General features: G+C 40.2%; 3 protein-coding genes across 3 annotated transcripts; 2 read left to right on the top strand and 1 right to left on the bottom strand.

Annotated features, from left to right (window-relative positions):
• Positions 1-916: 916 nt before the first annotated feature.
• On the top strand, positions 917-4,936 carry MELLADRAFT_94374 (uncharacterized protein; the record flags this gene model as incomplete). The annotated part of the gene is made up of 6 exons (XM_007406635.1): positions 917-1,924; positions 1,996-2,042; positions 2,105-3,119; positions 3,187-3,274; positions 3,348-4,712; positions 4,791-4,936. 6 exons carry the CDS (start codon positions 917-919, stop codon positions 4,934-4,936), a joined length of 3,669 nt encoding a protein of 1,222 aa, XP_007406697.1.
• A 723-nt stretch (positions 4,937-5,659) lies between these two features.
• Positions 5,660-7,039, top strand: MELLADRAFT_103376 (uncharacterized protein; the record flags this gene model as incomplete). The annotated part of the gene is made up of 2 exons (XM_007406636.1): positions 5,660-5,734; positions 6,074-7,039. 2 exons carry the CDS (start codon positions 5,660-5,662, stop codon positions 7,037-7,039), a joined length of 1,041 nt encoding a protein of 346 aa, XP_007406698.1.
• A 5,611-nt stretch (positions 7,040-12,650) lies between these two features.
• Positions 12,651-15,483, bottom strand: MELLADRAFT_47157 (uncharacterized protein; the record flags this gene model as incomplete). The annotated part of the gene is made up of 11 exons (XM_007406283.1): positions 12,651-12,915; positions 13,005-13,116; positions 13,193-13,347; positions 13,430-13,783; positions 13,868-13,932; positions 14,043-14,074; positions 14,170-14,432; positions 14,554-14,568; positions 14,773-15,000; positions 15,116-15,232; positions 15,313-15,483. 11 exons carry the CDS (start codon positions 15,472-15,474, stop codon positions 12,847-12,849), a joined length of 1,572 nt encoding a protein of 523 aa, XP_007406345.1.
• Between the last annotated feature and the right edge of the window lie 175 nt (positions 15,484-15,658).

Genomic DNA, 15,658 nt, shown 5'->3' with positions numbered 1-15,658 from the left:
AACTATCGATCAGGTCAGTTATCAAGACTCTAGTAGTTTGATGTTTTTTTATAATTATACCAATACCAAGGTACTTTATTTTATCGTCCGGTTAGGAAGAATCAAGTGTCCGTGTGGTTTGACGAAGGAAAAGAGAACCGAATTCCTATCAGCAAGTCTATCATCCTTCAGAAGACACGAACAATTTCAATTTTTTGAGACCACAAATAAGTACTTGGACTGTTGACCATATAAAACCTCCCATTCATGCTAAAGACACTTTTCCAACTTTGGGACAAGATCATCAGGATATCACTACATTAAATGATGATCAAAGCCCAAAGCCTTGTCTATCTCATACTCTGTGTTATAAATGCCGTTTCAAAGGCAGCTGCTTCATGGAATATGACGGAACAAACAGTCTGCCTACTACTTCATTTCAAACCAATTTGTCTATGTATTATGGATGTGAGTAGAGTTATGAAAGGCATCCCAAACAAAAGTGAAGACAAAGGTTGTATTTTGATATCTGTGTTATGTAAACATGTATGCGCTGATTAAGGCTGATTATTAACCTTTGTTAGCCCCAATATGTACAAAGTTGTGACATGTGGTGATCGATTGGTTGACATATCTGGAATGGTTTTTAAAATGTTTCAGCTCCGATCGTCTTCGGGTGTCGAGTGTGTTGACCATTGAACGATTCTTTAAAGTCGACTTGTTGGAATCCTCACTTCTTGATGAACTTTTCAATCTTCAACTGATAATAACGATTTCTTCTTTATCATCATCATCATCAACAACAACAACAACAACATTTCATTCAAAACTAATCTATATCATCTTCAGCAAACTATCATCGATCAGTTTCAGTTTTAAACCTTATACCTTATAATAACATAATCTCATCTTCAATCTCCCTTTCATCTTCTTGACCATGTTCGATAAACTTTCTCAAAAACACCTTCAAGTCGGTGCTAAGAGTTGGAGACCACTCGCCGCTGGAGATCCTCAAAAACGAGGTGGCATCACTGCGAACCTAGGGGTTTTTGTTTCAAACGTCCATCATCAACCGCCTCAACCTAAAACCCCCGCTCCACCTCAAACCCCTGCTCCACCTCTTTCCGAACACTCCTTTCATCCGGAACCACTTGTCGATCATGAATTCGAACCTCCACCTGAAGCGGCTGTCCATTTCGCTTCTCCGCACGATTCCGTCCCTGCTTCTTCACGTCATAGTCAACACGGTGGCGGTGCGGCTCATAGCGTGGCGAGCGGTATCACGGGGCGCGAAATGGGGAACCATGACAATGCGACCATCGATCAACCATCCCAACCCTCAAATGTCGAGATGATGCCTTCCAACGCCGAACTCGATGCTGCTGTCACTGAGGGCATTTTGATGCGTACTCGTCAAGATATTGAGGAACAGGAGCGTGCGCTGGCTGAACTGCAAAAGGCTCAAGAGTTATTGGCACTTCGTGAGAGTGAAATCAGGATCAAAGAAGAAGCCTTTCAACAAATGCTCGATGCCGAACGAATTCGAATTGAAGAAGATGCTAGAATTGCTCAGGAAGCCGCTGATCGAGCTGCAAGTGAAGCATTACTCAAAGCCGAAGCAGAACAACAAGCAAAATCAGAAGAGATCGAAAGAGAAAGACAGGCACACCAACGTGAGATTGAAGAACGTCAACGTGAAATTCATGAACGTCAACGTGAAATGCAGGACAGGCAACGTGAGATTGAAGAAAAAGAACAAGCTATGATACTTCAACTAGAAGAAGAAAAACAGCGATTAGCTGACGAGGCTAAAGCAGCACTCGAAGAAAATATACGTGAACAAAGGCGACTCGAAGAAGAAGCTCGTTTAGAGGAGGAATTGGCGAGAATTCGGGCTGAAGAGCAAGCTCGAGCTGAGCTAGCCGAGAAAATCGCAGCGGAAGAGGTACATTCTCTCGTCTGATTCTCTTGACTGAAGTGTTCATTGTAGCCTGACATGGACTCCTTTTTCTCCAGGAAGCGAAAGTTATGGCCAAGCGTGCAGCACGAGCACGACTCGAGCAGTGAGCCAGGTTTTACTCAACATTTTTGCATCTCAGCTATATACTCATATTTTGTTTGACAGGCGCGAGGATGCATTGCGGGCATTTCACGTCTCCCATATCTACCACGAACCCCCTGTCTCTCAGCCGGTACTTCGAGAGTTTAACCCGATTTCGTATGCGCAAGCCTATTCGTCACCAAGTGTTTATGCATACTCTCTACCACCATCCCCTATTCTCCCGCTTTCACCACTCTTTGTGCCAGACGAGGTCAAACAAGCAGCTCAGGCTCAAAGACAAAAGTATGAATCAGAAAAGAAGCGACGAGAAGAAGAGCAAAGGGTTGAAGAAGAACGTTTGAAAACCCTTCAATTGGAAGCTCAACTGAAGGCGGCTACCGAACAGCTTGCAGCTGAGCAAGAACAAGCCCACCGAGCTCAACTCGAACACAAGGCAAAGATTGAAGAACTCGAACGAAGGACTCGTGCGGTTGAGGCTAGACGTTTCGAGGCGCTCCAAGAAGCCGACTTCAAAAAAGAGCGAGAACGATTGGATGAGGAGAACGCTTTGACGATTCGGAAAGAATGGGAGGCCAAGCGTCGAGAAGATGAAGAAGAGATGATTAGAAAGGAACGCGCAGAAGTGGCCAAATTACAGGCCGAACAAGCTGCTGCCAAGCAACATCCATCAAGTCCATCTGCGGCTGGTGGGTCAAGTTCTGATGACGGAATGACAGACGCGAAGAAGAGGGGTGCACAAGCAGCGTCATACTTCATGGCCAAGCAAGCTCTTTCCAAGCCTTTGCGCTCACGTAGAGTCTCTACCTCTCATCACACTGTAGGTCGTCAAAGACGCGCAAGCTACACCGAATCACCGATGCTCTCATCATCATCACCTGGGTCTGGATTCATGGTTTTCTCTTTCGACGAGATTCCTGGCTATTCACATGACGCGATAGGCGAAGTCGAAAGCTCATATATCATGGATGTCAGCCAGACCCCGGCTCTTGAGTTTCTTCATAAAACTGACGAGGGGAGGCGATTGGCTAGTCAAGGACAATGGTCTGCTGTAGAGGCTCTAGTCAAGCTTGCCGAAGAGGTATGTCTTATTCTTGAATCTCTTGTCACCTAATGATCTTTATTAACCTTGATTCTTGCTATTTTAGCTCAATGCCGATGCAATCATCAAGCTCACCTCCCAGCGCCCTGTATTGATCAATGAGAATCAAGTTAATTTCTCAGCGACCGGACTAGGTGTGTTTGCCAATCAAATTCATTTCTCTTGAGTTTTCATGCTGATCTCATCTTGTTTTCTCATTTTCAACAGCCGTGTCGGTGAAATTTCCCTCTCCAGACCGCCTGAAACACCGCACACCATCTTTTGTTCCAAAGGGATCCTCACTATACAATCATCCTACCGCTTCAGCTCCGGTCCGTGCACTGCAAACTCCCGCGCTCTCGCTCAAAAGTGAACCATTTGATGTCGGCTCGCCCAAGAATTTTCATCAAAGCCTTCCACGTATTAGGTTCGACCTCGATAGTCTCATTGAACAGTCTTCAGAAAAACGCAAGCAGAGGCCGGAAAGAAGACAAACCCCTGCTTTTGAATTGAATGTCGTTCCGCCCTCGAACTCGTCAAAATGTTCGACCCCAAACGTGGAAGACAAAAGGCCCTCTCCTCTAAACTCGCCATCACCATCTGAGCAAGCAAGAGAAGCGCTTCCCCACCCACCCAATTTTACTTCACCCATCAACCCAGCTTCGTCGACATCGCCAGCAATGCCTCAGGTCCCATGCGAAACGTGTTCTTCGTCTGCTCATCAAGGAGTCGGAACTGTCCATGATTCTGCGGTCAACTCGCCTCGCCATTCAACATCCACTAATGTTCATCATCCAGCAGAACCGCCATCTCGTAAAGCTATACCACCGACGATCGAATCTGCAGCGGTCAAATCAGCGGCTCCAGTCGCACCGGCTCCGTCTGTGACGCGGGCCCCTTCGACAACTGAACATTCAAGACCTCATCAGTTCTCCGCCCGACAAGCAACACCTGCTACGAGTAAAGCCTATCCACCGCTACCTTCTGAAGCGTCTTCTCGTAGCTCAACTCCATCATGCTCCTCAGCTGAAACCCCACCACATGACCGTCGTGAGAGGGAAGACTTGCATGGTACTGAATCTTACCGTATGGCTGATCGATCTACATCGCGACATCGCAATCGATCAAGTTCTGTTGCTACCCGTGCATCGGAGCCAGGCTCGCGTTCAGTTTCTTCTCCTTCATCACCCAAACAGACCTTCGCTTCATCGGAAAAAGAGCCTTCGAGAAGCCAAAACCATAGTCGTGCATCCTCAAAGAGCTACAAACGATACAGTGCCACACAAGTCCCACTGCCGATGACTCCGGAAGAAAGACGAAGATCCTACGAATCGAGTGCAGGAGCAGGTGGAGGAAGAAGAAAAGGTGATGATGATCGATTGAAAACCCCAAGAATGGTCCCGTTGCCGGATTCCCCAAGAGAATCGCCCAATAGAGGCCAAGCTCGACGATCGGTACATTTTCCGGATGTTTGGATTGGTGATCAATGGGACTCCCATAGTCCTGCTATGGCGAGCTTGAGGAATCCAATGACTCCAAGGGTTGGCAAAAGCTTGTACGAGAGACAAGAACCAGCGAAATCGGAACATTCATGTGAGTTAGGATCGTCTTATTAAAACATATATAGATATGTCGTTGAGCCTAACTGACTATGTATGATTTTTGGCACAGCTCCTTTAATGGATCTTGATGGCGAGTTTGATATCTTAGGCCGAAGATGGGGACGAACGAAAGCGGCTGTCAGTCCTGAAAGACCCGTCTCACAATCAAGAGCTCGATACACAAGTTGGTGGGAGGATTTGAATCAATTGGCCTAATATACAATATTTTGAAGAAGAGGGAGAGGTTGTAGTTGTTGTAAAAAGAGAGAGATTCCCAAGATCTGGTTAAGAAACAAGAACGTTATGTGTTGATATTATCTTATTTTAATTGATCTTTAATACTTTTTTTTCGATGGATGGGAGTTTTTTTTCTTGGATTAAGCAAAAAGAGGAGGATTGTTTGTGCGTGTGTGTATACAAAAATTATGAAACACGATGATATAGATCTTGTTGATTTTCTTCTTGATAGGCGAATTGATCTTTAGTATTGTTTTTGAGATAATTTTTTTTGGCAAAAAAAGAAAAGATACATAGACTTTTGGATTTGGATTTGGGTTTTTCTTCTTGTTATGATTTACAATACATTTATATTTTTTAAAAGTTTAAAAATTGATATTAAAAAAAAGAGATTTCTTGTAACTTTGTATATAGTATATATCAAAAAAGGGTTAATGGTGATTTGGTTCTTGGTATTTTTGGTTTGGTTTTGATGTTTTTGGTAAATACATGTAACCATGCATTGAGAATGATTATTGTGATCTTGTTATACACGAACGTTTTTTTAGGATTGATGTGTTTTGGTGAAAGACTTGTACTGAGATTGTGAGATGAGTGAATTCAACAGCAACTGGCCTTCATCGAAGTAGTGAGCAGAAGAGAATTGAGCATTTAGCAACATCCTATTCAATTCATGTTTACTCCTTATCTTTGAATATAAATATGTGGTCTTTGATGGTCATGAACCGGACTGTTAAGAGTTTCGCAAAGGCCGCTAGTAGACAATTACACGGCAAAGTGCGTATAAGTTCACTGCTCATGCTCATAAGGAGAGGGTGTTGAGCCAGAGGTTAAGAAAGCTTGCGGCCCTGATGACGACAATCAAGTCAATGTCACAATCAAAGCCAGTCCACCTGTGAATGGATCTTGACAATGACTACCAGATAACAGCTGAGATTGATAAGGCCTATTTAATGGATGACCATTTCTTCCTCCCACATACTTTCATCACATTTCATTTTATCTCATTAATCCTTTCCACCATTTTATTTACGCAATCTACTTTTTCAAAGATCATAACATCATTCGCCCATTCTCCTTCATTCAAATAATACTACCTTTCTTTGTTTCCACAAGCTTTTCTTGAACTACACAATCATCATGTTCCAATCGACTCGTGTCGTCAACTTGTACTCAAAAGCCGATTTGAACGCTTTACTTGGGAATAGTTCGGGTGATTGGACCGCTCATCTACCTCCTCCATCTCTCGAACGTCGTGTACCCTCGACCAAGCCGATCTGCCTTACCGAAGACGCTTCTAAATTCCATTTGGACATGTCTTTCAACCGGGATGGACCTCAAAGGGATCACCACCATCGGTTTACTGATTCGATTGGGCCCAAGACGTTGCCTGGCTTGGTTGAAGGTCCCGGATTGATCACTTCAGATATCCCGGAGGATGCCAATCGATCAGAATGGAGAAGGTATTTGGGAAAATGGACGTTTCCTTTACGAACAGATCCTCCACGTGGTTTAACTTGGGGTCCTTACTATGATCCGAGAGAGGTCTCATTAAAACGTTTGGCTGAAGAGAATAGTGATTCACAAGTTCCAAAAAGAAGAAGGATAATTACAATTTTAAGATTACCTGAAGTTCAACCTAGGATTTTGATCAAGTTAAAGATTAATAAGAACTTGTTGAGAAAGAAATCGATTAAGAAAGAAAATCAAATTCATCAGATTCAAGATCAAGAAATCCTTGTAAAGTCTACTTTAGCTGGTTCTAGAAAACGAGATCTTAGTAGTCAATCATCATTTCTAATTGATGAACTTCTTCAAACCCAATCAAAACCTCGACATTGTGATTCAAATTTAAACAACACGATCATAGAAAATTCAAACGGTAAAAGAAATTCTCAAGGTGGTTTGACGACTTCTCATCAACTCTTGAACGGTTTGGAAACCAACAAGTATGGTGGTGGTGCTTTAAGTGCTCATTCGAAAGAACTTGTGGATCTTTTGATTTCTCCTTCTAAAGACATGAAGTTGATTAAACCTCGGATCAGGATATGTGTTGCTCGTCAATTGAAATACGGCTTGTGAGTTGTGAAAGCGATTTTACTTACAAAAAATGGAATTCCAATCGTTGTAAGTTTGATTCTTGAAGCTTTTGGCGTTCATACATAAACTAATCTTATTTGACTTTTGTTTAGAACTCTTGAATAATTTCTTGCGAATCATCCATAATTGTTTTAATTGGTTATAAGACTCCTAGCATTTGCATTTGTTCTTTTTTGATTTTTATTAATTTTGATCGTTTTGTAATCAAGTTTTTACATGCTTCTTTTGTGTTACCCTTGATAATCATGTTTTCCTCTTCTTGTGCTAGTCTACTGTTTCAACTGAGATTTCTATAGTTTTGTATGACTGAATGCTCAGTATGTAAACCTTCAAGTTCTAACTTCTCTTGTGTGTTGTGTCTTGATTTAAAGTGGACTCTATATCAATTCCTTAATATCAAAGTCGATTCACTTCAAGACCAATTTTTGTATCGATATAGCTTTCTCTAATGTAATCGAGTTTCTAATAGATTTACTCGTAGTTAGGTATTTGGGATTCTCTTAAATTGAATTATATCTTCAAGATTGTTAAGGTCTTGGTCAAACTTCTCATTCTAAATCTTTTTACCAATTGAAACTTATCTTGTGGTTTGGATCTCTTCCTTAAGTCTTATCACTTGAAGATGAGATTGTGAAGAAGTTTTCCAAATATGAGTTTAAAGTGTTTTATGTACATCAGATGATGACCAGAGGTTGAATTTTGAAGTTCTCAAGATTCTTTAGATCCTGATTTGTATTTCAAAGACAAGTGATAGGATCTGAGGAGAGTGAAAAGGATGTCCCGGCAAGCTTCTAAACTTCTGGCTTAGCCATGGTACAAGTTCTTTTTTTGAAAAACAAACAAGGCCTTGTACCTGCTCAGAGGTTTTGCATTTGGAGGATGATATGGGAAAAGTTTATCTCTTTAGGATTTTTTTTTGATTGATCATCAGGTTTTTCAATGTCTTCTTGTCTGTGGTCTTCTTTTCTGAGGCTACTGATACACGGATGTCGAGAAAGGCTTATCTCTGTTAAGAGTCTCAACCAATCATTCCTTTGTTAGAATAATCCTGGATAACAAAGAACACAAATTTGGTGTCAACGTAATTATAGGCTTGCATTGTACGTTGACAGCACTTCAATCTACAGCTGTTTCAACAAAGATTGATTTTTTTGAAAATCTCGCCAATGTGCAAAACCCGGGTTTTGTCCCTCACTTGATTTTGTCTCTCCGCTAATTGGAAGAATACAGAAAAGAATAAACCTGTGATCAAGTTTTGTCTCTGCTTTTACCCGCTGCGGAGACAACTTTCTCCAAAAAAAAGTTGTCAACCTTTCTTGAAACGGCTGTAAAAAAAACTTTCCAATTTTGGTCCAAACGTTTTGTGGAGTTTCTAAAAGGATCCCTTCAATGTATTTCACTGCATATTCCAAATCATCAATGGTGTAGACGGTTTTTAATCTAAAGAACATGCGGACATGCCCTCCACAGCTCAATCATTAAACAACCGAATTCCCATTGTTACATCAATTTTAGTAATGTTGGCACAGAAGTCACTGCTTGCCATAGTTCCTCATGTCTTAGAATTCAAAAAATGGGCTCTTTGCGATCTCCTCAGCTCAAAGTCATTGTGGACATCACTTGATACATACTTGGTAATTACTAATCACATATTTGTTGTACAAAAAATATTGAGTACAACCGTTGATAATTTTTGAGGCAAGCCTCATACTTAGACCATTTCACAAACTGTTTTTGTCAACAAGCTGTATTTAATTTGGGAAGCAGACCATCCCCACCTCAAGATTTGTAAAGAACCTAAGTATCTCTACAAAGCCGTCCCCCTTTATATTTGAAGACAGTTTGTAAGGTAGTTGAGTAGAAGCAAGGCTGCAACTATACTATACTATACTATACTTGACTATACTTGGTATAGTATAGTCAAACTATACTGCACTTGAACTATACTCGGTATAGTATAGATGAACTATACTCAGATATACCGAACTATACTGTGCAGTATAGTTGGATAAGTTGATGGAAAACATATATAACACTTTTCCAGGTATAGTTGGTGAAAGGATACTATACTGAGTATAGTTGGGTAAAGTATAGTTCAACTATACTATACCCAGTATAGTATAGTATGGTGTAAACAATACTATACCCAACTATACCTATACCGGTATAGTATAGTTGCACCCTTAGTAGAAGTTCAAATATGATTTGCAGGGGAGCGGAAAAGGAGAGACCCTGTAGGATTATGTGGGAGTTTGAGTAATAATAATTGAATTGCAGGAGAAAGGGAGGTAACTTATAGGAATTGTTGAGCAAAAGTGACCCACACTGAAAAGCAATAATGATGGTGAAATAACAAAAGAAACAAAGACGGAAGTAAGATATGGTTCAAACAAAGCAGTGTTGGTAAATGAAAAGTTTCACCGGAAAAGCAACATATGTAGCATTTATTTGATGCCGGTCATCAAAGTAGGCCAATTGTATAAATGGAGGAGGGATGAAAGACAATCAGAGTGTGTGAAAACCCAATCAGCATCAAAAGCAAAAAAGAAGTCAAACTCAAGGACAAAAATTTGGTCAGGTTAAAAAACAAGTCAGTACAATTGCAAAAGGCAAATACAGAACTTGATGTAAAGAACAAAATGTACATGGCAAAAAGGGTAACAGTAGAGAAACCAAAAGGAAAAAAGTGAACCACAAAATGCAAAAATTACAAAATCAGGAAAAAAAGTAGTTCCAAGCGGACCATCTCACCAACAGACCAAACTCATGCAAGTCTGTTCTACGTTTTTATATATTAGATATCTTCAACATTGAGTTCTGTGTAGCTCTACATTTTTGCCAATTACTATTACACAATAGGTTAGTGAAGCTTTCCAAAAGCTTTGTTAATGTTGGTCTTGTCAAATCTTAGGCTGGCTTTGATTTGGTGGCTTAAGATCTTGATTATCTAAGGCCCCCACACCTTGAGAGTTTCTTTGTGTGTCTCTTGAAATCTTGCTTATTTCAGGTGGCACATGTGCATTTGAGGATACCTGGACATCACTACAATTTGCACTTTGCTGCTTGTAAGAGATGTTTGAGAATGAAAAATTTGTGATTTTCCTCACAAGGAACAACAATGCTGGATCTTAATGAGGATGGTAGGGCCAGGATAAGTATCTATGTGTGACCATAATTCTTGTTAAAAATGATAAGAATAGCTCAACAAGTCCATGAGAAGGGTAGATTTCATAGTGGGAAAAGAAGAAATAAACATAATAAGTGTGAAAGGGATCACAAAAAAATAGACAGGATAGAGAAATATATATCTAGCTCAACAAGCCTATCAGAAGGTGTTGAAGTGTTTGATTTACAAGGAGTGAGTAGAGTAGAAATCAAAAGAAAATATTTAAGAGAAACAGAAATAAGAGTTGGATAAATACAATAATGAATTTGAAATTATCATTCATTATATAAGTCTTACCAAATCTCAGTTCACTTCTCTTTCCCCATCTTTGGGAAGAGAAGGAAGTTCATTTTCATTATTTTATACACTTATGATTAATATTGATTGTTTCTGTTTTGATATGTTTTCTATTTCCTTGTATGTTGATTAACTAGTTGTTCACCATAGATCAGTTATCTATCAGTCAATAACTTACAAACTGACAAGCTATCTAACTCACTACTCTGTACCAACCTATAGGTCAGAGTTATTTCTTTTAGATGTTAGTTGTTGGACTTTGTGCTTATTGTGCTGTAGTGCATACTACTAGATATCATGTATCGATACTCTTAGACATTCATAGAAGGCCCCCTGGCAGCAAATTTAGAAACAAACACCGTCAAAGCAAAAGAGACCACATGAGACAGAATAATGAAATTCATATCCAGCTGAACAAGCCCGTCAGAATCCTGAAAAAACTACGCCTGGCAATCAGAAAAGCAGCACCAACAGAACAAGAGGTATGAGGAGAAATAAGATAGAAAAGCATAAATGATAGGAAAATATCTATAGATGACATAGATTGATGGATATGTACTTTTCACCTATGCAATTGTAAGGTGGGTGTAACCTAACATACAGCTGCTCAAAGCCATTTCTTAAGTGTTGTCATCTTATTTGCTGGATGTTGAGCTTGTGGAGGGCTTGAGCCTGAATTGCTTTAATTCAGCTTTGAAGAGACACAAAGTACAAAAATAATGAGTGATTGCTTAGTTTTCTCAAGATTGAAATTGTGGAGCTTGCACGAGAGACCAAAAGTGTGATAGAAACTTACTTATATACTCCACCTCACCCTTGAGGTATTCTTTAGCACCAGGGACATGATTGGCAATGCGCTCTAGGAGACTGATAATTTTGTTATTTTGTTCAGAAATCCAAATTTTTTCCCTTTGTATTAATTCAAGATCTTCTCCTGTATAATGCACTCTGTTTTTAATATAATTGATTGCCTCTTCAATGTCCTGGCCCTTGGCTTCTCCTGAATCACGAAGGCTTTCAAACATACGTTCAAATATATGTTCAAGTTGAGTAGAATGATTTTTTGTTATGAAGTTATGAATATCTTTTAAGAGTTCTTGATTATTCTTTTTGAAGTTCAAATCAAGTTCTTTATCATGGGCAACACTCAATGAAGGTTTCAAAGAGGTAGTGCGAAAGAAAGGACTTGCAACTGCATAGTAAACCTTGAAGGCCAGATAGAGTAAGTGAATGTAATGGCCCGCGATCATAGTAGAAAAATGAAATGCGTGCTCCTGGTGGGTATGAGGACGCTTATCATATATCTTATTTACTCGACACCAGAAGGGTAGATCAATACCTGGCGTAATTGAAAGACTTGTTACCTGTCTCGCCACAGCTGGTGTATGGCCTCGAGCATCTCTTACAGCAGTCAAAGGATGTAAAAGCTGTGTTAACCATACTGCGCGAACGAGAGATTCGAATGTCAAGCCCAGTATCCCCAGTACATTGCAAGCCCGCATGCCGTGCACTCGAAGAGCTATGGTACAATCTCCTCAATCCTTGCCTACTGCGGACCCCCGTGAAGATATCACATGTACTTGCGTCAAGACACCAGGAATTATTCAAAGGCATCATATTTTTTTCAATCTGCACCTGACTCAATGTACGTCGGGTGTAGCTGATAGACTCGTCCGCGGCCGTCAGGGTGGGCCACAGTTTTAGCCGTATCTGAAGCTGAATTGCGCAGGATTCAACAACTTGTCATCTTTGCTTCGCCACCCACTTCTGAAGTTATGGTGGTCTCTTTTGACGAGGTTCCTGGCTATATTGTACATGACGCGGTACAGGCAGTCGCAAGCTCGTCTCATTATGAATGTCAGCCAGACCCCTGATCTTGAGCTGCTCCGCAAAACTGATCAGGGGAGGCGATTGGCTAGTCAAGGACTCAATTGGGGTATCAATGGAAGATTTGGATACTGAGTCCTGACACAAGGAAATCAGGCGTCCTTTGGTAGTTGATGATATGGATGTGTCTTTAGGAAGTCTGGTGAATGAGATTAGAAGCGACCTCTTACATTCAGTTGTGATGCCCTTTGTAAAGACAACCTTTCTCTGTAGCTTTGATTACAAGCTCGGCGCTGAGGTTTCGGCATTCCTGGATATGTTTTGATTATTGGTGTTACAAAATTCATGTTATTTTCATTCTGGGTTTGAGGAAATATGACAGGTACGAAAGATATTCAAGCACCATTCCCACTACATAGCTATGAACAATTTAACTAGAAAACTCGTAATTGGTCAATATCTATAGGGAATTCTCATGGTGACCAAATTCTTGCAACGATTATAACTTGGTGATTCCTTCTAACTTGAAAGGCCAACTGAATCTTTGGCTATAATTCCATTGATAGCTCTAAAAACCGTCGATTGTAAATCGAGGGTATTATCAGAACCCAAGGAATGTTTGCATATAGTTTTAGAAAAAGAGTCTGTTCTGCTTACCTTGGTGATTGTATATTCTTCGATACCTTTTTGGCCTAATTCGCGTCCCCAACCACTAGACTTATACCCACCGAATGGCACATTAGGAGGACAGAATGCATATGAATTGATCCTTTTTTTGAAACAAGCACGCAAAAGATGTAAGACTTAAAAGTTTATCATAGAGGATATTTCAGTGAAAGACTTACCATACAGTTCCAGCTTTTAATTTTGAACCAATTCGAATTACTTGATCTTGTTTTTCGGTATGAAGTCCTGCTGCTAGGCCATATTCCGTCTCATTTGCCATCTTGATAGCTTCTTCTACTGTGTCAAATTTCATCACCACTGCTACCGGTCCAAACTTTCAAGAATAATAACAATTATGATTACGTTGAAATTTGGAATAAGACGCAAAATGAAGAGCTAATGTAGAAAGGACTTACTATTTCTTCTTTCACAATCTTCATCCATGGTTCAGCATCCACAAAAATGGTAGGTTCCATAAAATTTCCACCTTCAATCCATCCATTCGGATCCGAATCCTTAGTACCAAATCTTTGGACTTTGGAAAGAGTGTTACCTCCCAAAGCAATCTTTGCACCTTCTTCAACCCCACTTTTGACATAATTCATAATTCTTTGTAAATGCTGGACGGAGATTTGTGGTCCAGAATATACATCTGGATTGAATGGATCACCAACTAGATGAGAACTTGCTTTTTTTAGAAAATGTTTCATAAATTCATCATAGATTGACGATTGTACTAAAATTCTTGATGAGCATGTACATGATTGTCCCTATCCAATCATTCAGATGGATCAACTGTTGCGTTAGTTGAGTGGGAAATTGGAATAGATGTTGATGGTGATGGTATCACTTACCATATTCTCGAAAACTCCTAAACAACACCAAGCTGCGGCTTGTTCGAGATCTGCTGATTCTAGGACTACAATTCAAAGTTTGCACGGTAGGGAGCTAATCAGAACCTTGCTCGAAAAAATGTGAAGCAAATGGCGTAATGACTATCAAAACAAAATGGATGATAAACCAACATACCAATATTGGGGCTCTTACCACCCAATTCCAAACTAAAGAAATATCAAGCAAATTTTTAAGCTCAGTTGAAAAACCATAGCTGTGTACCGGGTTGGTGCAAAAAATGTCAAGTCTAAATTAAACCCACTTACTCTGTGCAGCTTCAACAGCAATTTGTTTTCCAACAGCCGTACTTCCAGTGAAAGCTACTTTATCAATCCCAGGATGACGAGATATAGCACGACCACCAATAGGACCATAAGAGTTAACGCAATTAAATGCACCTGCTGGATAACCTGCTTCTTTGATTAAGTCACAAAATAATAAAGTGGAAAGTGGAGTTTGTTCGGCAGGTTTGAAAACGATTGCACATCCTGCTGCCAGTGCTGGTGCTACTTTCCATGCCATCATCTGATGAAAATTGAGATGATTAAATTAGTGTTTTTGACGAATTGATCCCCACATTCTGATGTGTTTCAATCGTGGAATTCAAATTGGGTGAAGTGATGACAATTTATGTGATAAGGCTTACCATGATTGGGTAATTCTGTTACGTAGAAAATCAAGCAAGAAGGAATCGTCGGAATCAGCGATCCAAAAAAATACATAAAAATCAGAATATAAAGACCGCCCATATTGCTCGCAGTTGGGTTCAAAATATGACAAAAGGAAATATAGGTATTTCCTTCAAGACTTGCCGATATAGAGCGATTTGAGATTCGAAACGATATAGGAATTGAGGAAAACTGACCCAAGGTACGATTTGTCCAACTACAGGTATGGGTTCTTGTCGAGTGAAAGAAATCCCAGTTTGATCATTTCCTTCCAAAACCTTTCCATCTGTAGCAGAAAAGGCTTGTGCAGCATAATATCTAAAAGTTCCAATACTATCTGTGATATCTCCTTGCGCCCAAGTGATACCTTTACCAGAATCAACGGTTTCTAGAAATGCAAGATCGTCCAGTCTGGCTTCCATTAACTGGGAAAGGTTGTTAAAAAGATATCGTTATAAGTATTATTAAGTGCGATAAGAGAAGGAAGATCGATCATGATGATCATGGGTTCTGTAGATGTGTATCTTGGAGTAGGCTCACGTCTGCTAATTTGTTCATCAGTCTAGCTCGATCAGCGCCTGGTGCATTTGTACCCCATGTGGTCTCAGAGGCTAACTTGGCAGCCTTGACAGCCAAATCAATATCTTGCTCGGATGCCTGTTTTTTTAAAATCGATATTTTACGTGATGAAAAGCATTGAACGTTTGAAGTCAAAACTTCAAGCATTGAGGACTAACAGAATGTACTGCGGCCAAAATCGATTGATCCGATGGATTGATAGAAACAATCGGCTCTCCGTTTCCGATCACATATTGATTATTGATGAACAAGCCAGTGGAGATTTTGACTGAGTGACCGTTACCGGACACGGTCTCGCTGAGGCTGAGAGTTGAGCTCATGGTTTGAGGAACCTGTTCAGATATCCTTATATGTGAGTCGGAACAGATTTCAAGCAGTGCGATGATAGGTATCGATTTGTAGCTTCGTAAAAGAAAGCTGAAGTTGAATGTTTGGAGTGGTTCAAAAGTTTTCAGATGTTTGAGACCAGAACCGTTTGAAAACAAGCGGTCTCAAAATGAGTCT

This window comes from Melampsora larici-populina, assembly GCF_000204055.1.
Source record: "Melampsora larici-populina 98AG31 unplaced genomic scaffold MELLAscaffold_6, whole genome shotgun sequence".
NCBI classification, from domain to species: Eukaryota; Fungi; Basidiomycota; class Pucciniomycetes; order Pucciniales; family Melampsoraceae; genus Melampsora; species Melampsora laricis-populina.
This window is presented reverse-complemented; position numbering and strand designations above follow the sequence as displayed.